The following is a 21,348-nucleotide window of genomic DNA, read 5'->3' as shown; positions in this document are numbered from 1 at the left end:
CATCCCTTCCTTGGGACCTTTTTCTGTGCTGTGCTTCCTGTGAGCTCACATAATGCACAGACCTCTCTAAGCCACGCATGTGGTCACAGCTTCACACTCGCTGCCCTGGTTGTTTGACTTAGGTTGCATTTGTTTTTAGTCTTGGCCTACTGTTATGCTTATTCCTCTCCCATACTTATCTTAAAACACTCATCTTGGACAAATGATTGTAACTGTCAACTGAGCAGTAGGTATTTCTGATTAATTTTAATTACTTCTATCATGTTTCTATGACCAAAAGGGGTAGAATCTATTTTTTTAGTAGCATATGGTTATATATTTTTACAGGAATCTACATTTTTAAATAAAGGCACTTCTATTCTTTGTATTTTGTCTAATGAGACAAATGCCACTTTACCGCCACAGGATTCATTCCTAGCCAGAGCCACTGGCTTGTTGAAATTACATTATTTTGCCACCAGAATTGCTAATGCAGTTGTTGTTGCAAGCACGCTGATGGATTAGCCACACCAAAGATTGACCAGGGCTTGACAGCCTTATTTTCTGTTTTGATTGAATTTGGCGGGGAGGGGGGTACATAGTGGTTTTCCCTCTTAAAATATTAAATTTAAAATAATCTCGACCGAATTTCTCCTCCTCAGTACTGCTTTGGAAGAGTCACCATGTAATTCGGGTTGAAAATCTATTTCACCAGTGATGCTAGATACATGTGTGAGAAGAGTTCGTATTTATAAAACATTTTAAATAGGGCATCCTGTGTAATGTTATGTACGCAACTGGATCTCTCCAAGGGAATAAAGTAACACATTTTAGACATAAACTGCTGGAACTGGAGCTTTTCAAGGTTTTGAGTCCTGGTTCTGATGACTATTGGGTTTAAGTGGTAAACTGCCCCAAATTTTAGTGTTAGCCTAGTTTATTTTGTCAGTAAGCAATCTTTTCTGGTTCATAACTCAGCTGCATCTACAGTGACAGTCCGTGTAGAGAAAGTTATGGACACCTGGCACTCGTACTCATTTTCCCAATACAGCGTGCACTGCGTGGTGCTCATTCCGAACATAACTCAAGGGTGGTATTTGCAGTGGACGTGCTGGAGCTTCCCCCGTGTCTGCCACTGGGACGGGACTTTAAAGTAGCTCCACTCACAAGGTCTGCATTTCCTCTCTCTGCCCCTACCCTTCTCCAAAGAACTGTATCAGAAACCCATTCATTTTAAAGATAACCTCATACTTCACCGTCTGTCACCGCTGAGAAAATACAGTGTTGATTGCTAAGATGATAAGGCCTAAATATTCTTCTCTAAAGCATCAAAATTATTGTACATTTTATTGTAGTTGATTTTAAAACCAGATATTTACAAAGATGTGGGTACTCCATGAACATACTAATATTTTTAACTGCTGAAAGAAAGCAAACTGTAGTGGGAAGCAATATTCCTCTTTCTCTTTTTACACTGAACCATTGGAAATAGTCGCTTGAAAACTGGTGTTTGCTTTGGGCTTTTTCCCCCAAAGACAGCCCTTTTTTGGGATATGAATATGTAATGTTTGAGAAATCTCCAAAGTGAATAAAAGGAAAAAGTAAAAAAGCTGTTGGGGTATGTGTGCAGTGCGAGGGCAGGAACAAGGAGTGCCGTGGGGAAAACTCGCAGGCCTCGCTTTTTCAATTATTCTCCCTATAATAACCTGGCTTTGCTTATAGAATGACAGGTTTTAAACACCTCTGGTCCCAACCAGATTTAAATAACGTTCTTCTGGTTATTCCGCAGGTCAGCATGTTTAAGTAATAACTCCCCAATTTGAACATTGCCGTTTAAGAGGAGGAAGGAGTGGTGCCATGATCTAGCCCTGGCTAGGCGAGCGCAGTGCCAGTTGGCATCCCGGGGTCTGGGGGCAGCACCACCCAACCAGGGTCACCCCCACAGTGTACCTCTACTGGTTTATTGTAAACATTTGTCTCCTTACACTCCTGAGATGTTCCTGGGCAGTCATTGCTACAGCCATGGACTCGGCATCTGCAGAGTCAGGACAGCTGTCCTTTGTAACAGACGTTAAGCCTGCAGGGCCCCTGGAAGCCAGAGCCCAAGGGTCTGGACGGGAGGCTTTGCTTTTCCGGGTACAGCGTAGGTTTCTGTAGGGTGTCACATTGGAAATGTTCTGCTCATTTCAATTCATGTTTTTGCCTGTTTTTGTTTTGTTGCTTTTGAGAAAAGCAAGTGATTTACTTCTTCACACTCCTAATTCATGTGGAGCGGTCCAAATGTGGCGTTGGTCAGAAGGGGCTCGGCAGCCAGGGAGCGCTGCTGTGGAAAGGACCCAGCTGCTGCTGAGGTCGCCTCGGAACCCAGGTCGCTGTGGTCTCGGGCATTGTATTTTCAGCCCCACCAAACAAGGAGCTTTTGTTGTGAGCCACAGAATCCTCCTAGGTTAGCAACACCAGGACTGCTGGGTTAGTTAGGGTGGCAGCCATCTGAGGAGTCCATCCACAGAGCCCACTGTCTCCACTAACCAAAATCAGTGGCGTGCAGTGCGAGCCTTATTTTGGTATCATGCTCATGTTGCTTGTTCAAAATTACCAAGACTCTTGGCAGTAGTTTCTCCAGCAAGAGCAAATTGGATTTCCTGTGCAGTGGTGAAAGACTGGCTCTCCCCACCCAGACAGGCACCTGCTGCTCTGCCCTGGCCATGTGTGGCCTGCGCTCCTGGGAGGACTCACTTACTGCCTTGGAGGCCCAGTAGGCCTGCAGCAGGTGTCCAGGGAGCTGTTGTATTCTTGTCTCCCACTAACCCTCACTATGGCCACCTCCCTGAAGCCTGTATTCCAGGACTCCTGGAGAGTTTACACCCTCTGGTTTGTCAGCTTTGTACAACTGCAGGTTGATACACCAGACAGATAGAAAGGCATGGTGCAGCAGGCTGCCAGGAGCCAGGTACTTGGTCTCACTGAGTGTTAGCAGTGTCAGAGTCCCATAGAGAAAGAAGTATAGTATACCGCACTGATAGTAGATTAGGGGAATTCTATTTCTGCTACTTACTAGCTGTGTGACTTTAGGCAAGTTACTTAACCTTTCTGATCTTTATTGCCTTTATTAATAGATGAGCATAATTCCACCTACCTTCCTCCAGGAGTCTAAAACATTAAATGTGTATGCCTAGAATGTGCACCAGGCATGCGGTAAATATTTAATAAATTACTGTGCTATCATTACCAGCCCTTCCCTGTTCAGTTGTAAAGACTGAAATCCAAAGGACCAGAGAGAGCTCCCAGAGCTCCAGTGACAGAGTCAAGACCCCTGGCTTTTTAACCAAACTTTTAAAACTACAGGATGTGCTTTAATGAAGGACCATTGTAACCAACAACTGACATCCAAGGCATGGACCTTTAAGTCTTTGATATTTCTTTGTCATTGTTAGTTTAAAGGTATTTCTTCTTTTTTTTTTTTTTTTTTTTTTTTTTTTGAGACGGAGTCTCGCTCTGTCACCCGGACTGTAGTGCAGTGGCCAGATCTCAGCTCACTGCAAGCTCCGCCTCCTGGGTTTACGCCATTCTCCTGCCTCAGCCTCCCGAGTAGCTGGGACTACAGGCGCCAGCCACCTCGCCCGGCTAGCTTTTTTTTTGTATTTTTTAGTAGAGACGGGGTTTCACCGTGTTAGCCAGGATGGTCTCGAACTCCTGACCTCGTGATCCGCCCGTCTCGGCCTCCCAAAGTGCTGGGATTACAGGCTTGAGCCACCGCGCCCGGCCAGTTTAAAGGTATTTCTTAAAACCTGTAGTGTGTGCCTTCATCATCTTCTGGTGATTGAAGATGGACAGTGCTGGCCTGGGGGAGAAATCCTGGATGAGGGCTAGATGGCTACTTCATTCAGTCATTTGCCTGGTAGATTTTCTATTCTGATTCTCTTTTTTACCTTAGTACAAACAAGCGTCTCAAGGAACCGTGAGTTTCATACATGTTAGTTATACTATATATGAGACGGAATTTAATGGAAGCTTGAAAAGGCGACCATCTTTGTAATGCCTTTTTACAAGAATAAAAATGTTCTTTAGTAATTCATCCCTTTAACAATTTTTTTTTTTTTTAAGTAACTCTCATGTGCGAGGATTAATTAGGGCCAGCTCCTCCTCTCAGGAGGCTTCCGTACCTAGAAGAACCAAGACATGCATAAATTATTTTAACATGCAAAAGAAAGAGCTCAGTGCTGCAAAAAGCATAGATGAAGCTAAGTGGAGAGGCAGGGCTTACTTTCAGGAAGGGTGACGGGGACAGCCATCACAGAGCAGTGGCTACTAACACGCATCTTGGAGAATGGGCCAAAATTGGCTGTGACTTGGAGGTAGTCACTGACATGGAAGTAGCCTTCCAGAAAACGTAACCGTCCAGAAGTGAAGGTGCTGTTCAGTGATTATCTGCTAAGACACTGAGAGCAGTCCCATCAGGTGCCACTTTTGAAGCAGTTATATAAATGCTAAATTGTCCATTGTTTGAAGAACACCTCAGAAGGGATACTTCTAAGGTACTTGACTTAATGCCAACACTCTGCAAGATGATGTAAAGCCCTGAAACGTATAGGGATGTGCCCTATATAGCCACTTATAGCCCTTATAGCCACTGTGCGATGTATGCATAAGTATGTGATGACCTAGAGGTTAATCAGAAGCTGTTGGATGATCTCAGATCTGTTCTTAATGAACTCCAAGCGGTATTCTAATTCTGATTTAGCCGTCTGCAGTTATTCAAAGTGGACACCCAGGAAGCTAAGAATTGCAGGCTAAAGTAACACCCATTTCTCCATGAGCCACCCTCATACCTAAGAATCTTTCAGCTTCCAACAATGTTCTTTCCAAGCCATCATGGAGCATTAGATTGTACAGAATTTCTCTAGTTTGTCTAATATTTAAAGTAGACCAGTTATGCCTTTGATAGCTTGATTTTGCAGATGGCCCATGTTTGAACTTTTTGTACAGACATTTTTCAGTTGAGTCCACTGAAAATAGGTACACAAAAGGAACAGTATATTGTTTTTTAAAAAATGATTTATGAACCGGACATGGTGGCTCACACCCATAATCCCAGCACTTTGGGTGGGCATATCGCTTTGAGCTCAGGAGTTCGAGACCAGCCTGGGTAACATGGCAAAACCCCTTCTCTACAAAAATGAAAAAATTAGCTAGATGCTGTTGGCTCACACCTGTAGTTCCAGCTACTTGGGAGGGTGAGGCTGGAGAGTCACTTGAGCCTTGGAAAGCAGAGGTTGCAGTGAGCCGAGACTGCGCCACTGCATTTCAGCCTAGGCGACAGAATAAGACCCCTCTCAAAAAATAAAAAAATAAGATTTATGTTAATCTTTTAAAGGATCTCATTTTAAAATGTTAACTATTATACCAAGTGGTAGCTTAATGGTGGTGGAGGGGGTTGTGATTATTTAGGAACAGATAGGCAGGGTATCTTTGGAGTTTTACCCCTCTTACTAGCTTGTACTCCTAAGATGAAACATGACTAGCCGAAACATGACTAGCGAAAACTTGGGAAAAATTTTTAAAGGTATGCTCTTTACCTAACAAAAGCTTGACTACAATGGTGGACTCTCTTGACATTTTTGCCACGTTGCTATCATTTCTCTTTTTAGGGCATTGTAATTTTCCCTGGGATCTCTACACCACTGTGCAGTTTAAATCTCTCCCCCTCTCCCCCATCTCATTACCAACAGTCAGAGAAGGGACATTGTGTGACAGTTATCTGCTTCAAATCGGAGAGAATACCCTTGACCTCTTTGCAGGAGTGAAGAGAAGTCTGACAGGGTGTAAGACAAAACTAACAAGACTAAGTCACCAAGACCGCCTCGTAGGTCTGCACCACCCTGGGGACAGGCGACTTCATGTTAGAGACATGTGCAGCTGATCTAAGTGCCCATCCTCCTTTGTAACGTAAAAAGCCCAACCAACACGAAGTGGAAGTCTGATGTCTACTGTGGCATTTTAATGTAGGGAAATTGGTATGTTTTTAATAGAACCTAATTACCAAAGTTAAAGAGTAGGGTCAGGGAGAGTTTGGGAAGTGCTTTCTCCCATATTCATTCCATCAGAAAATTTAGGTCAAAGAAGTTTTTTTAAAAACATTGCCACACTGCCCAATTGTTTTTCATTTCTTAACCTTTGGGTTTTTATGTGAGGATACTAAGTAGTGTTAGTAGTCAGAAGTTAATTTTGCTTGCTTTTGTAATTCCTGTTCTTATTTCAAGTTCCCCCTTTCTTGCTTATATTCCTCTAGATAAATAGTAACCTGGAACACTTGACATGATTAAAAATGTGTAATTTATTTGCAGAACTTGTAATATTTGGAATTGTAAAGGGGTGTATTAAAGAGTTACCTAGCAATAGATTTCAGCCTTTCTCTCCAGGCAATAATCTGTTTTACACAAACATGAAAAGTTATAGCCCCACCCCTTACATAAATGCATTAGTAGAAATGACTGCCAGGGCAAACCGCTGCTAATGTGCATGGTCGGTATATGTGTGCTGTGCTTTCTCTTCCTGTAGGCAAGGCAGTTTCCCCGGCATGAACCAGAGTGGACTTATGGCTTCCAGCTCTCCCTACAGCCAGCCCATGAACAACAGCTCTGGCCTGATGAACACACAGGCGCCGCCCTACAGCATGGCGCCTACCATGGTGAACAGCTCGGCAGGTAACCTCGGCAGCTCTGTGCTCCTGAGCCCCTCCCTCTCCCCTCTCCCCTCTCCCCTCTCCCCTCTCCCCTCTCCCCTCTCCCCTCTCCCCTCTCCTCTCCTCTCTCCTCTTAGGCGCCGCCAGTGAATCTGCCTAAACAGCCCGAGAAGGTGGATCAGTTGGCGAAAGTGGGAATCATACTACTTTTCTGCTTCTCAGAAACTCGCTCCATCTATTTAAGACTTGAGAATTACATTTTATGTAAATTATTTTTATTCAGTCTGTGTTTGTATAACAAGTGGACATATTTCAACTATTATTGGAGATTGTTAAATATACACACTATGTTCTCTTTCTCTTTGGGAATTATTAGTATTGGAAGATCCTCAAATTCTCTCCATTGGGTAGTGATGGAGACAAACAATTCGCATTCGTATTTCAGGGGAAATTGTTGGAAGGGCAGAGCAAAGGGGGTTTGAAGTAGTTTTTACATTTACACCTTACACCTCTAAATGTATGCTTGGAAGTAGCTGCTTCGTAAGTGCTCCATGCAGATTGTCTCTATTGGGAAACTGTTTTAAATGTTTCATGATGTTTAGTTATTTTAACCCATTTCATAATCTCAACGGTAGCATTCTTAAAAGTCATGCCTGATGAGTGCAGTGGATGAGTAGCCAATGTGTAGAAAACATCTAGAGTGTCTAAAACTGTGCACATCTCCCATGATCTTAGACTCTGCAAGACCCTTCGACCCCCTCCTCTGGTTCCATGATTACCTTAAGACAATGAGTGCCACTTTTTACATAAAGTGATGTGTATTTCAAGCGACCTGTTACTCCCTGTCACATGTTAGAATGGATCTCACTGGAGGATTCCCTCCTTCAGAGACTGCAGAGAGTGGCTTAGCCAGTGTGTATCCTGTGATGCTCCGTGATGCATTAGGAATGCACGGGAGAGCCAGAGCCTTGGTTCTTTCTGATGACATTTTTTCATTTCTTCTGCCTTTTGCCTCCTTTTTCGCCTCTCTGTCTTTGAAAGGCCTCCCCAGAAGTTCATGTTTCTCTGTCAGACGGAACAGGCAGTGAGAGGCTGGGCTCGCCTCCTGTCTGAGCTGCATCGTTGATTTCTAGGACCTAATTGAGGGGTGGCATTCCATGATGACTTCTCTTGAAAGATTTGTGAAAGAGGAACACGTAGAAATTCGTGGTAAAAATGAAGGTTTTTAAATAAATAAAATAGCCCTTCCTGATGCTGCGTTGAGTGCTTCTCCATCACAATTTGGTGGGTGTTTTACATTTGAGATGAAGGTGAAAAGCTTGCAAACAGCCTGTTAGCTGGAAGCCGCCTCTTTCCCTAACCAGTGCTGGCCCAGGTAACAGAGTATTGGGTTGTGACATTCTGTTTTGTCTGACTTGCTGAAATAAAATTACTTCAGAGCATTGAAACCACACAATCAGTTTTCACCTACTATTAGCAGTGCTCATTTTTCCCTTCTTCCTTTGGACCCCAGAGCCACAAAAACAACGAACAACAAGCAGATGGCACAGTGCCCTGCCTCAGAAGATTTATGTATTCCTAAGGAACAGCCAGCTTAATGGAGATTTACAGAGAGGGTTTCTTTCTATGATTATTATTCAGATAATTCGGCTATTTGTTATTCCATGCAGAGGAAATCTGTTCAGTGAAAGGCCATCCATCCTTACGATCTTTTGTATGGGGTGGTAGTATATTTTTTACTGCATTGTACATTTTGAAACATTGAATTTTTAATAATTTTAACATTTATCCAGTTTTCCTCTACACATTGATCTGATTTTATCCCACCATTATTAGGTGAAATGCACGTCAGAGGAGGAGTGGCCATTTAGCATTGGCTGTGCACCTAGCGGCAGGTACACGTGAATCTGCTGTTACTGCGTTCTGATCTCTGAGAGAGACAGGAGTGACACAGAGCATTACAGCACAGCCCTGTGAGCATCGGGATGCGCGAGTGTCCACCTGACTGCACAAAAGATGGGCCAGAAATGGTGGGATCACAATCCCTTCAGTCTCCTTGGTTTGGGCCCATGGAGATAAATTACCAGTGATAACAGCAAAGCATTTCTCCATCAAAGTATACTTTTGGAGAAAGCGAGGACAGTACAAATGATGACCAGGTCTGGTGGTGGAATTTTCTGAACCTCAGCAGCCAGTGCAACTGGCATTCCAGCATGCTCTTCTCTGAGTTCAAACAACTGTGTTGTAGACAGTGTACGGGGCCAAAAAAAAATCCTCCTGTGTAGTGACAAATTGTTACAGGCTTCAGTGAGCAAGTAATTATTTAAATGGAGTCAGTGTGAGTATAAATGTGACAACTATTTCTTCACTTAAAATGCCAAGGGAAGTAGGATGGTAAGCAGTGGGAATTTTTCCCTCTAAAGAGCTTTTTTTTGGTTTTGTTTTGTTTCAGTTATTTAGATTAAAAGGTTAGAATTATGTATTACTGTGGGCAAAATTACAAATCATGTATACCCTTATTAAATACACTGTCATACAATACATGTGTCTTTGGTTAGGTTTTACTTATTTGTGTTGAGTTTTATAATATTCATTAGTCATTTACATTTGTCTGCATATAAACCATCATCTTAAAGTGGACATCTAAATTCCAAAAAATATATCTCCCATCTGTGGTTCTAAGTTTGCCTCACCAGACGTTACTCCACAAAATGTAGGGCATTTCTCCCACTGCCACGTATAAATAGTACAGGAGCGGCCATATGTGCCGCTGGAACCAGGCTTTCTCACAGAGAGCCCTGGGCACCTTCCAGAAATGAGTCCTTCTGCTAACCTAGCACCGCTCAGTCCCAAACGCAAAGTGTCCTGTTAATGCCCTGCCGGTACAGGGTACACCAACTCCGGTAGGCCTTTACAAAGAAAAAGACAATCACACTACCACAGAAAGTGAGAACCTCCTACCTCCGGACCTCCTGCAGTGCTTGTTAAAACTACCGATTCCGGGGCTCCCTTCCGAATTCTTGAGGGGAGTGCAGGAATCCGCATCCCTGACCACCTCTGCAGGTCGTTTTCATGCAGGCAAGCTCAAGTTTGAAAAGCGCCAATGTGGCGGTATTTCGCTCAACAGTCTCCTGGCAGATCTGCCTCCAGCTCTATGGGGCATTAGCTGTTTACCAGATGATTTGCTGTTTTGAAATTGAAAAAAAAAGAAAAGATTCACAAAACTACGCCTAGAATATCAGTCTTCCAGCTGGATTACTGTTTTCTGTCTTGGGACTTCAGGGCCTCTCACAAAGGAAGGTTTGGGTCTTCAGCACCATTGCAAGGGGCTGGTTGTCCGGGGTGTTGGTGGAGGTTGCTGGGGTGCTCACTTGCATACTTGCTCTAAGGTAATGATTTCAGGTGAATTGCTGCCCTCCCCCCATATACCAAGGACTTGATAAAAGAGTTTTGATAAATTATGAAAACCAAATCTCTTAAACTGGGGGAAAATATATCCTGAGATTATGCCAAAGTATGTGGACGGCTCCAGACTCTGGAGGTGGCTGGGGGAGCTGCTTTCCTTGGAAAGCCGCCCGGCATGGCCAGTGTCCTGGGGGTGGCCACAGTGGGGAGGGGCGCTGATGGCAATAGTGGGGTATGCAGGGCCTCCAGGGTGCTCGTCGGCCCCACCCTGTGCCATGGAGGGTCCTCCCGGTCAGGGCTCTCAGGGCCTTGCATATCCAATGAGAGCAATGCGTCTTGCCAGCCCTTCTCAGATCCTATGTGTGTTACCTTCACAGTGGACTTTCTATCTTGCCACATGTAAACATAGTCATGAACATCCATGGATGTACATACATAGATCAGCTCTCTGTGTTTTCAAAAACAAGAAATCATATATTTTGCAGTCTGGTATATTACCGTGAAAAGAAAAGAACTGTGCATTTCTGACCTATTTCACCATCTTCTGGGAATGATTTTGCGGACTTGTGAGGAGACTGAGTAAAGGAAGCAGATGAAAGCAGGCATGAGTGTTGAGGTTCGATTTGACTCATGTCATATGTTCTTTACATTCCTTTTGAATATATTAAATCCAGTGTGGAATAGCTGCCTTAGGACCTTGACCCACACTTACTTTGAGAAATCATTCTAATTCTTAAATTTCAATGGTAAAGCCAGAGGCTGGTGCTTAAAACGTATTTACAGTACTCAAGCAGCACTTTCTGCAGTCACAGATTCTTTACTGCCCCTTTTTGTGTCTGAACTTTACATACTGGATTACTCATGTCAATAGGAGAAAGAACAGTGCCTTGATTTAACACGTCCTTGTAATAGTAGTGGTCCTTCTCTTCTGGGAAAGGAGAAAAAATAGTGCCCCTGGAGTCCCATTGCCTTGGGAGGCATATGGCTCTTTTCAGTGATTCATTGAGAGTTCTGGTAAGAAGTCAAAAATGAGCATTTCAATAAAAAGAATAGTAAAAACCACAGTAAGGAAAGACTTTCTAATCCATTTAGTTAAAATAAACCATATATTTTATAAGGTAGAAATATTAAATAGAACTATTTATTACTCTAAATTCTATCCTTACTTATCTCTCAAAATAATAGAACAGTGCCACTTGTGATAGTTTTTCTATTTGCGCACCCCAAATGCCTGTTTTAAAATATATAATAGAGAATGAGGAAATTTGGGGAATTTCGGGCCAACAATATGTTTATATTCATGTAAGTCTGATTTTCAAATCAGTGTAAATTGTCAGTAATTTCCATAATACATATTGGCCTAGTTCTGTATGCTTACAAGTTGCTTTTGTGTACGCTAACACATTTAATGCGTAAAATAGAATCTTACTATTCCCGCCTTCAAAATAATATTCATACATAATTTATTGTAAATACTGACAAAACTACCACTTAAAACCATTGGAGAAGCGCGATGCCACAGAAGCCATGTGCCCATGACTTTACCGCTTTCTCTGGAATTGTTTTGGCTGTCATTCCTTTGAACCCACTCTGAATCAACTAGCCAGGACATGTGGACTCGCATACATAAGCCCCTCTTTTCGCACTCATCCTGCTCTTTTATCCTGCTATTCTTCTGAACAGGGTGTTTTTTAATGTACAGGTTTACTAATTCATATCTCGTTAGACCCCAGAGACAAAACTGCGTGGAAGCAGTCCAATCCACTGCTTTGAACAAGGCGGTCTTCGTGGTGTAATCTCTCTCAGCTGCTTGAGGTTTCACACATTCACAAAAATAACAGCATTTTTAGCTGATCCCAATAGATTTTTCTCTGCAGCTGCATCACTTGAAAAAGCTTTTTGTTCCAGTTCTTAAAGTCTAAGTATTGAAAGTAATTTGAAAAAAAGAAAAACATCCCAATTATGATTTGTGTGTGTTGTGATGACTTTAAGGACTGACTGGGCTGCAAATGGGCTTTGAAAAGCAAGCCAATGTGCCCGTGGAAAATACGGGATTTCAAAGTGTATTGTTGAGTGTGCTGATGTAAACTCATGGGCACGTGGCAGGGTAGGCTTTTTTGGCAGGACCTATGGTCTCAACCTGCAGTGATGCTAACGATATTAGCAAATTAGCACCACAAAGCTTGCCAGCTAATTCACCAGAGCCTGCTCACTCTCTCACTGCTGTAATTAAAACTAATTATTTTCTAAAACATAGTAATACATGAATATGTGCAATAATCATTTTGTAGTGGGCAATCTGCAGAGCCTTTTTTAAAGCTTTTTTTTTTTTCTTGGCACATTACGCTACATGTGTCCCGTCTTGGTTGAGCCAGCACTTTGATTTGCAGAATGTAGAATGGGCCCTGTTCATCAAACCTCAGGTTTATTTTCATCCAAAACAGGCCTAGTTTCTGGTTCCCTCTCATGTATAGGGCTCATCACTCTCTCCCCTCTCTCTCCTTCGCTCGCTTCCTCACTCTGACTCTTCACATCTGGTTGGTGCCTCACTTGCAGCCCCTGCAGCCCAGTGTTGCGCAGATGGTTTTCACAGTGGGGTTCTGTAGAAATTCAGCTGTTATTCCCTGGATAGCTACACTGATTCCTTACTCTAGCCTTGTTCTTCCATTAAAAAGAAATCTAACCCCATATTTTTAACCTGAAAATGTCTACTGGTATCTGCAATGAATGTGTAGAAATCAGTTGTTCTTTGGTGAACCTTTCATGCTAAAGCCTAGATAGAATTGATTGGATTTCTGAGTCTAGGGCTAGAAAATGTGGTGTTGCCTCTGGAGCTGCTGTGGGCCTCTGACCTGGGCATCGAGCTGCTGTCAGGGTTGATGACCACAGGCTCTCAGACTGAAAGGATCCCAGCACAATTGCAAAGTAATCAGAAATCCTTTCCTTCAAAAATGTATTTCTAATTATATTGTTGTGATTGTCTTCCCTTATTGTTGACTAGACCACATGCAATAGATAAGGTTTTCAAAAGAAACACTGTGAAATGTCAAAAAATTTTGCAAACTATAGATTATTTGCACCTATGAAATTAAGAAATGAATTGTTATGAAATTAATTATGAATTAATTATGAAATTACCTCTAGTACCTAAGTAAAAAATATGCACACCCAACATTTGCTTCCAACTCCTGATTAGTAATTTAAACATTTGCCTTATTTCCACTTGTTGCCTACTCTTTCAAAGGTGTAATAATTTTGAAAAAATAATATTGACGTAAGTTGACCTTCAGTGGTTTGGGTCTTAAGCATACAGAATGACTGCCCTTTTTTTTTTTTTTTTTTAGATAAAAAAGGATTTTGCCAGAATGCGGTGCTGTTTGCATTTCAGAAATTAATATGCTCCCCATTACAATTTCTTTTTTCTTTTTTTCCTTCAAGGGAAATGCAAGGGCCTCCTGCTTCACTCTGTAACTTGTGTTGGCAGGAGTACAGTCTGACGAATCACACGTATAATCCTAAACTCTTTCTCCTGTTTTCGATTAGCATCTATGGGTCTTGCAGATATGATGTCTCCTGGTGAATCCAAACTGCCCCTGCCTCTCAAAGCAGACGGCAAAGAAGAAGGCACTCCGCAGCCCGAGAGCAAGTCAAAGGTACTTCCTTCCGCCTCTGCACGCAGTGTGGGGTCTGCCTAGCAAAAAGCTGCCATGTCGTTCTCTCTTCACTGGTGTTGGCCGCCACTTTTTTTTCTGTTTCGTCTCCTCTGCATGCCTTCATTTTGTGCAACATGTTTGTAGTCTTCTTTTCTTTCCCCAGCCCCTTCATGGTGTGGATCTGAAAGTTACTAGTTCTTATGGCATTAACTCATGGTTGGGGGAGAGGGGTGGAGGGACAAGACCCACCTAAGAAAAATGCTTCGGGGTGGGGAGAAGTAGGGGTCCTGCCTGGTTTCGGTACTTGCAGCCATTTTCTCTGCCTTCAGTTTATAGCTTCCTGTTTTGGCCGCCTCAGCAACAACAACATACTTAATATTTTGCTTTCCTGCCTTATTTGATAAATAAGGTGAACAGCTTTTTTTTTTCTTTCTTTCATAAGGGGTAACCCATGCTTAGCATTCCATGTAAGCTTGAAGTAAGCATGGTGGCGTACTGGCCTTCTCCAGCATCCAGCAGACTTACCCAATTATACTAATTAAGAATGTTGTTTTAATACCTTTATCTATGTGTGGTTTTGTGTGTTTGTTTGTACATGTCTTTATATATATATAATATATATATAAAAATTAGTTTGTTAAAGTGGATGTACTTTTTGTTATTTTAAATAAAGTTTGCCCTACCTTTGTCATTTTTTTTTTTTTTTTATTCCTCTACCACAGGATAGCTACAGCTCTCAGGGTATTTCTCAGCCCCCAACCCCAGGCAACCTGCCAGTCCCTTCCCCAATGTCCCCCAGCTCTGCTAGCATCTCCTCATTTCATGGAGATGAAAGTGATAGCATTAGCAGCCCAGGCTGGCCAAAGACTCCATCAAGCCCTGTAAGTGGCTCTGGTTTTTTTTGTTTTTTTTGTTTTTTGTTTTTTTGGGGTTTTTTGATAATTAATTAATTCTACTTGAATGCTTGCTTGTTTATTTGTTTTATAAGACTTTTTCTTCATTATTTATCCATGAAAGGGTTTTCTTTATAAATAATAATATTAGTGACAAAATGAATAAAGTTTGCGTGCATCAGAGAAGTTGATTTCTGGTAATGAAAAAGCTGTTATAAAGAAGCACCTCTATACAAAGCATGCGAGTGTGTTAACTGGGTCCAAACTCCTTCACACAGTGACTTTTTTTAAATGTCTAATCCATTATGCACTTATAGAAGATTTTTCAAATGCGTTACTTCTCCATTTATATGGGAACTAATAGCAGCCATTGACTGAATGATAAGTTTGGCCCCTGACCTGTATTTTGCATGTTCTATCTGTTTCAAAACTGCCTGCCTGAAAGAAGTAAATATTAAATCTGGGTATGGTTTAGCGTAACATTAGCCCTACTTTATTTTCAACCCATTTGTCTGAAATTAATAAAAACGTAGAAATGTTAGTATATGAATGAATTTTTAGTTTAATAATGTGTAGCGATGTTAGAATCAGTTGAAATAGAACAGTTGTATTCTGCACAAGACTGCTGATAATCTTGAAATTAAGTGTTGATTTCTGTCTGTATGATACATAAATTATAACAAAAATGCCATGGATGTATCAGGGAATTTTGTAAGCCTCAATGTTCTTCTGACCCTAGAAGTGGGCCGTTAGTTTCCTACTAAAGAAATTCTGTACCATTAGAGAGAGAAAAAAAAAAAGTAATGGTGCTGTAGCAACCTTTATTTTACATTCATATAAAGCATCAAAAGATCTTAAAAAAAAAAAAAAAAAGCCTTAACATGCAATTACTTGCCAAGAAGGCTTAATTAACATGCTCATTTCTGTAAGACGATGTATTGACGAGCACGGCTCAGGAAGGCAAGTTGGAGGCAAGAAGACCCTAGCTGTGCAGAATCTGGCAATCTAGTCAAAACCCCAAAAGGAGGCTGCTATTAATTATCCATTCACTGGTTTAAACAGATAGAGCCTGAAGGCTTGAAGAGTTGGTTGTTCTAGTAAATGTTTGTAAAATTCACATACAGCTCTAGGATAACCAGCATTTTCCCTTTCAGAGGAAGAAAGGGCGATATTCGCTCTTACCTTCTCTGTAGCTACATTTCGATTTTGCAGCACCCGAGATGAAACAGAAAGCGCTTCTAGGATGGGTATAGCAGACAGAGCGCTTCTAGGAGGGGTGCATCCGAACTCGCAGGAAGGGGCGCGACTCCTGCATTTTGATGTCTTTGTGTTATTCGCTTTGAGTCTCAGAAGGCAGACAACATTGTGTGTTTTTCCCTCATAGTCTACCCTGGTTTTTTGTTTTGTTTTCTTTTTTTAATAGGAAAAGCATTCCTGAATCAGTAATGCTCTCAAGTTAACAGGTAGAATTCAGATAACTTTTCGAAAGTATTTGTGCATTAGCCCAGAGGGAGAATTTCAGAGGTTAAAAATAATAATCTTTAAAACTTAAGATAATAATTAAGGGCTGGGTGCAGTGGCTCACGCCTGTAATCCCAGCACTTTGGGAGGCCAAGGCGGGTGGATCACCTGAAGTCAGGAGTTCGAGACCAGCCTGGCCAACATGGTGAACCCTTGTCTCTACTAAAAATACAAAAATGAGCCAGGCATAGTGACAGGCGCCTATAATCCCAGCTACTCGGGAGGCTGAGGCAGGAGAATCACTTGAACCTGGGAGGCGGAGGTTGCAGTGAGCCAAGATCATGCCACTGCACTTCAGCCTGGGCAACAGAGTGAGACTCCATCTCAAAAAAATAAAAATAAAAAAATAAGAATAAGAACTTATTAAAAACAAAGACTAACAATAGACCGTATTATATTGTTTAAAACTTTTCATCTTGCTAATTTCATTGACTTATAAAGAAGGCTTGAATTAGTCACAATATTTTAATTCACTAGTTAAGATTATCTCCATCTACTGTAGGAGACTTTATGAAAATCTGACTTTCTCCTTTAATGTAAGACGATAGCAAACTGAATTATAAACTTTATTTTCTGATTATAATTAAACTTGAAATTGTATATTTTTTCTCAGTATTTCCATATATATGGTCTCTTCCTGTACCATAAATAGTTTGAAGAATTTGCAAGCAAATTTCTGGCTCCTGTAGTAGATAGGAACAAGAGAAACTGAAGTTCACAGTAGTGGAAAATGTCAGACTATTGCTCTGTGTTGAGAAAACAGCCACTTTTTTGAATGAGGTGCTAATTCAAAAAGGGAAACAAAAGAGAGTATAATGAAGGACCTAACATTATCTCTGCTATCAAATCACCACAAATACATGCAACCCCGGAATAGTTAACTGCTCTTTCTGAGATGCCACTTCAGTTTGGACTTAAAATTGCTCTCAATAGTGTCCTTAATAAAGCCTGTCTAACAGCAGGTCTGGAAAAGGCAAAATGATGAAGATGCTCTACGCTTTGACAGTGTACTGTGGACCAACATTGTTTTGTTACAAAACATTCTAAAATAAAAATAAACATTTGTCCATACACATACACATACACATATTACCAGGCATATGGTAAAGACTGCTGAAATGTAAATCTGCCTAAAAGACTTGAGGAAAATGTACTTATAGGCTTAATTAAAGTATATGCAAGGAAAACATTTGTGGCACCATAATAATGTCTTGCTGTAATTTTACAGCAATTTCCATTCCTTTTTCTTGCCTCCACGAAAGTTTCACAGCAGTAGGATACAATTTTTACAACACTGAAGCAGTACTAGGTAGGCCTTAGTGACTGGGAAAAGTGAACCCGTCTTTCTGAATGGCAAGGGGGTTTGCCCGCTGTCAGTGGGAGGAGTGTAGATGAAGACCTTCATCCAAAACCATTGTCTATGAACAAGGACAGTATATTCGGAGCCTGGTCAGTGATGAGAGTGATAATGTACATGCTCTTTATTCACTAAGTCTTTAATTGCCCTCTATTCAGACACCAAATATTGGCTGTGGTCATTGTCTGCCCAGTACGCGAACCTTAAGCTGGGGTGGAGGCGTTGAGTGCTGGCAGCGGGCGCAACCTCGTGCTCAGCCTTCAGCCTTACTAGACTGTGCCCACGTTCACTCCGCACCGTGCTCGGTGAAATCCTGTTTATAGGATATTTGAATCAGCTGTTAATTCCTGTTAGCATGCTGCCAAGCTTTTCACACCCTTTTTGTCCATTGGAGTAATCATTCATGGGGGAAAAAAACACGATCACAGCCCTCCAGCGTGCAGGGCACCATGCTAAGTGTTGGTGATTAACATCCACACAAACTCTACCTTGTGGAACTTAGAATCTAGTCAGAAAAATGGGTGTCAGACAAATAATCATGTGCAAAACGTACAATTTTACGCAGCATGTGACATAGTGCTGCAAAGGAAAAGTAAAGCGTGTGGTGAAACTGAGGCCCTGGTTTAGCTTAGCAAGTCAACCTCGGGAGGGTTTTTCAGGATTTATCACGTAAACTGAGGCCTGACCGTGTCAGTTCCGTGCAGATTCATTCTCCTACATTATGGTGCCATAAAAATGCTTTTTAGAAGATGTAAAAATTATGAAAAATAGAACTATTCTATTAGAAAGTATCTTCATTTAATTTTTCCAATGGTATGACAACAAATTGAGATAGGCACAAGTTAATTAAACTTAAGTTTATTTAACCAAGGAGAGAAAAGTTAATATATAGTCAAACTGCGTCCATCATTTTCTCAGGCCTATTCCAGCTTGTAAGAATCCAGTCCCTTCAGAAGCAAGAACAAGCATTTCTATGCCCCATTGCTCAGTTCTTGATTAACTATTCATTCAGAAGCATTCCCCAGTTTCAGTTTAGAGAGGACCAAACCAGGAACGGCAGATGGATCTTACAAACAGGATATTGGTTGAGCTAATTTGAGAAATTTTAAATTGAAATGATTACTTTTATTTGTCTTATCTTTCAATTGAATCTCAAACTTTTGCCTCAGTTTTTTACAAATAAAATGCAAGAGGGAAGTTGTTTTACTGTTAACCGATTATAGATTATAATGCCTTTTTCTTCATGTTCTTATTTCAAATTTTCACTTTTGGAAAACGTTAGACCCATTTTTTTAACTGTAACTCCCCAAAGGAAAAAAAAAAAACTCTATACTAAAATTTAGAAACCTCTTAATAATAACTGTCCTGTTAATAAAAAGAAAACTCAATACTACAATTTAGGAACCTGTTATTAATAACTGTCCCATTAATGACGGCAGAGCTTCTGAGGTGCCGTCCAGATGAGAATCTTGTGTGAAGTGGGTTAGAGCAGCCTCTTTTCCTAGTCAAGCAGGACTTGGGTACAAGAATATGAAAAATAAGCTTTAAAAACTTATTTGGATATATAGTTTCTATATTCTAAGTGTACATATGGGTTTATAGACATATATTCACACATATATGAATATGTATACATACATATTTTAAGCTCTTATCTAAAGTAGTTTGTAAGTGACTTGAAGTTTAACCTCAGCATCAAAGTATATTCTAAAATATAAAACAACTATTTTTTATCATTCTACATTTTATATTGACATCAACTGTATCACCCATTACATATTTGATAAAGATGTTATGCCTCAGTAATTCTGAAGCCGAAGGCTTAAAATCCCAGCCCAGTGACTCTAGAGAATCACGTGTTAGTTAAAGGGAAAGCGGGGCCTCACGTGCTGCGTAAGTTTCATTCTCAGGCATCCTTTCTCAGGGACCTACTTTTACTGGAGATCATTCTGCTAAATAAGGTAACATCTAGCCTCAATGGCAGCCATGTTATTTAACCCCCCACATTTTCAGAAATATGTTTAAAATTATGTTAAGCTAAATAAAGAAAAAGGATAAAAACTTAAGAATTCTGTCTTAATAATTGCTCTGTATTGCAAATAATAACCTAGATATGCATAAATAAATGAAGTAAATTATTGTTCCAAGAAATCTGTGTTGAGAACTAAGAAATGATTTTGCACAATAACCCTAGTATTGCAAATATTGTAAATATTTTTACAAATATAGCAATATAAAAGAAAGGGAAGAGATACAGTTGCCCTGCCTAGGGCTAAAAGTGTTACCTGTCCTCCAGATTATGTAATCCACGGAGTAGGCTTCAGGTGTTCAGAAATGGCAACTCTTGATATTTTAGTGTCAGGTAAAAGCAGATACATAGAAACGCAAGAACTAGAGTATCAGTGTAAAACACACGAGCATATAAATACATAGGCATAAAAATAAATGTATATGTTTATCCATCAATCCCAAAGCTTTGGTTGACCCTTAGTTTATCTTAAAAAAAAAAAAAAAAAAGAAAAGAAAACCGAGCTTATAGCTCACACCACTGGTTCCCGTGACTGGAAATCTACCTTACACTTTTCAGCAAGCACCATGTGGTTGCTCATCCTCCAGATGCTGTAGCGTTTTAACCAAGACACCCTTTAGCCATTCTTGTTTTGACAAGGAAAAGTAGGAGTCCATTTAATGTTTTGGGCTCTATAACATCACATGTAAAAATTTTAATTCACTGTGATCACTCCATGAGCTAGAACCCTTTGTTTTTAAAAATAACACGAGGTGTCACTGGAATTATGCCTTCTGGGATTCAACGCTTATATCCAAAATGGGCTTTGTTCTTTTTTGTTTTTGTTTTTAAGTGTATAAAAGGGGGAGTTTGGGCCTTTTATTTAAAGTAAAAGTAAATTCCTAACTAAGAAAATGTATAGTTTGTGCCTGAACTAGTAGCCTTCATTCCTAATTGTTGTGTGATAGCAGTAGTTTTTAATCTCTTCTCATCTTATATTTGTTAGCTCATTACTTTTTTCTCACCTTCTTCCCTCTCCGTCTGCCCACCCATGCCCCACCTCCACATGCTGCTTCTGGGTACTAGAAGTCCAGCTCCTCCACCACCACTGGGGAGAAGATCACGAAGGTGTATGAACTGGGGAATGAGCCAGAGAGAAAGCTCTGGGTCGACCGATACCTCACCTTCATGGAAGAGAGAGGCTCTCCTGTCTCGAGTCTGCCTGCCGTGGGCAAGAAGCCTCTGGACCTGTTCCGGCTCTATGTCTGCGTCAAAGAGATTGGGGGTTTGGCCCAGGTAAGAATGAGTGAGGGAGGAAGAAAGGAAGCATTATGGATAAGTTCTTATAGTGTCTTTCTTTGAATGTGTGGACTCATTTTTTTTCTCACAAAGGAAAAGCTAAGCCTGTGTGAAAGTCACCTTCCTGCAACCCATGTTTGTGTGCTGTCAGGGAGCACTGGGGGACCCTGGCTCTGCCACCAACTCACAGTGTGACCTCAGCAGGTCATGTACTTGGACCTCAATTTCCTCATGTATACAGTGGGTCAGACTAGATTTTCCTGTAGGTTTCCTTACAGCTCCAGAATTCTCTGGAATCTGCCAGTAGTTCATAGTAAATACTCAGAAATGTTTTACAAATGACTGAATTAATTATCTGTGTCAGATATAAGTCACATTTACTGCTTCCCTCTCTCCAGAGCAGGTTATCAGAAAATTAAGTCATACTTGTCAAACCATGCCCACCACCAGTTAGGAGGGCCAATGCTGTGACCTCCAGCGGGCTAGGCCTCAGGTGTGACAGGGGAGCTGCCTGGGGTGCAGACTTAAGGACCTTTCCTCTCTGCACCTGG

General features: G+C 41.1%; 1 protein-coding gene across 9 annotated transcripts in view; it reads left to right on the top strand.

Annotated features, from left to right (window-relative positions):
• ARID1B (AT-rich interaction domain 1B) overlaps window positions 1-21,348 on the top strand; it is a 442,707-nt gene that overhangs the window by 394,114 nt on the left and 27,245 nt on the right. For 6 of the 9 annotated variants that reach the window (XM_033234961.1, XM_033234967.1, XM_033234960.1 and 3 more), the window contains 4 exons: window positions 6,538-6,683; window positions 13,610-13,719; window positions 14,442-14,600; window positions 20,585-20,794. In XM_033234961.1, the coding sequence (XP_033090852.1) occupies window positions 6,538-6,683; window positions 13,610-13,719; window positions 14,442-14,600; window positions 20,585-20,794 (625 nt within the window). The remainder of the gene's footprint in view (window positions 1-6,537; window positions 6,684-13,609; window positions 13,720-14,441; window positions 14,601-20,584; window positions 20,795-21,348) is intronic. The other 3 variants (XM_033234968.1, XM_033234964.1, XM_033234969.1) reach the window with 1 other exon arrangement.

This window comes from Trachypithecus francoisi, unplaced genomic scaffold (genome assembly GCF_009764315.1).
Source record: "Trachypithecus francoisi isolate TF-2019V2 unplaced genomic scaffold, Tfra_2.0 Lachesis_group15, whole genome shotgun sequence".
Lineage (NCBI taxonomy): Eukaryota > Metazoa > Chordata > Mammalia > Primates > Cercopithecidae > Trachypithecus > Trachypithecus francoisi.
The sequence above is the reverse complement of the archived record's forward strand: the minus strand, read 5'-3'. Positions and strand labels throughout refer to the sequence as shown.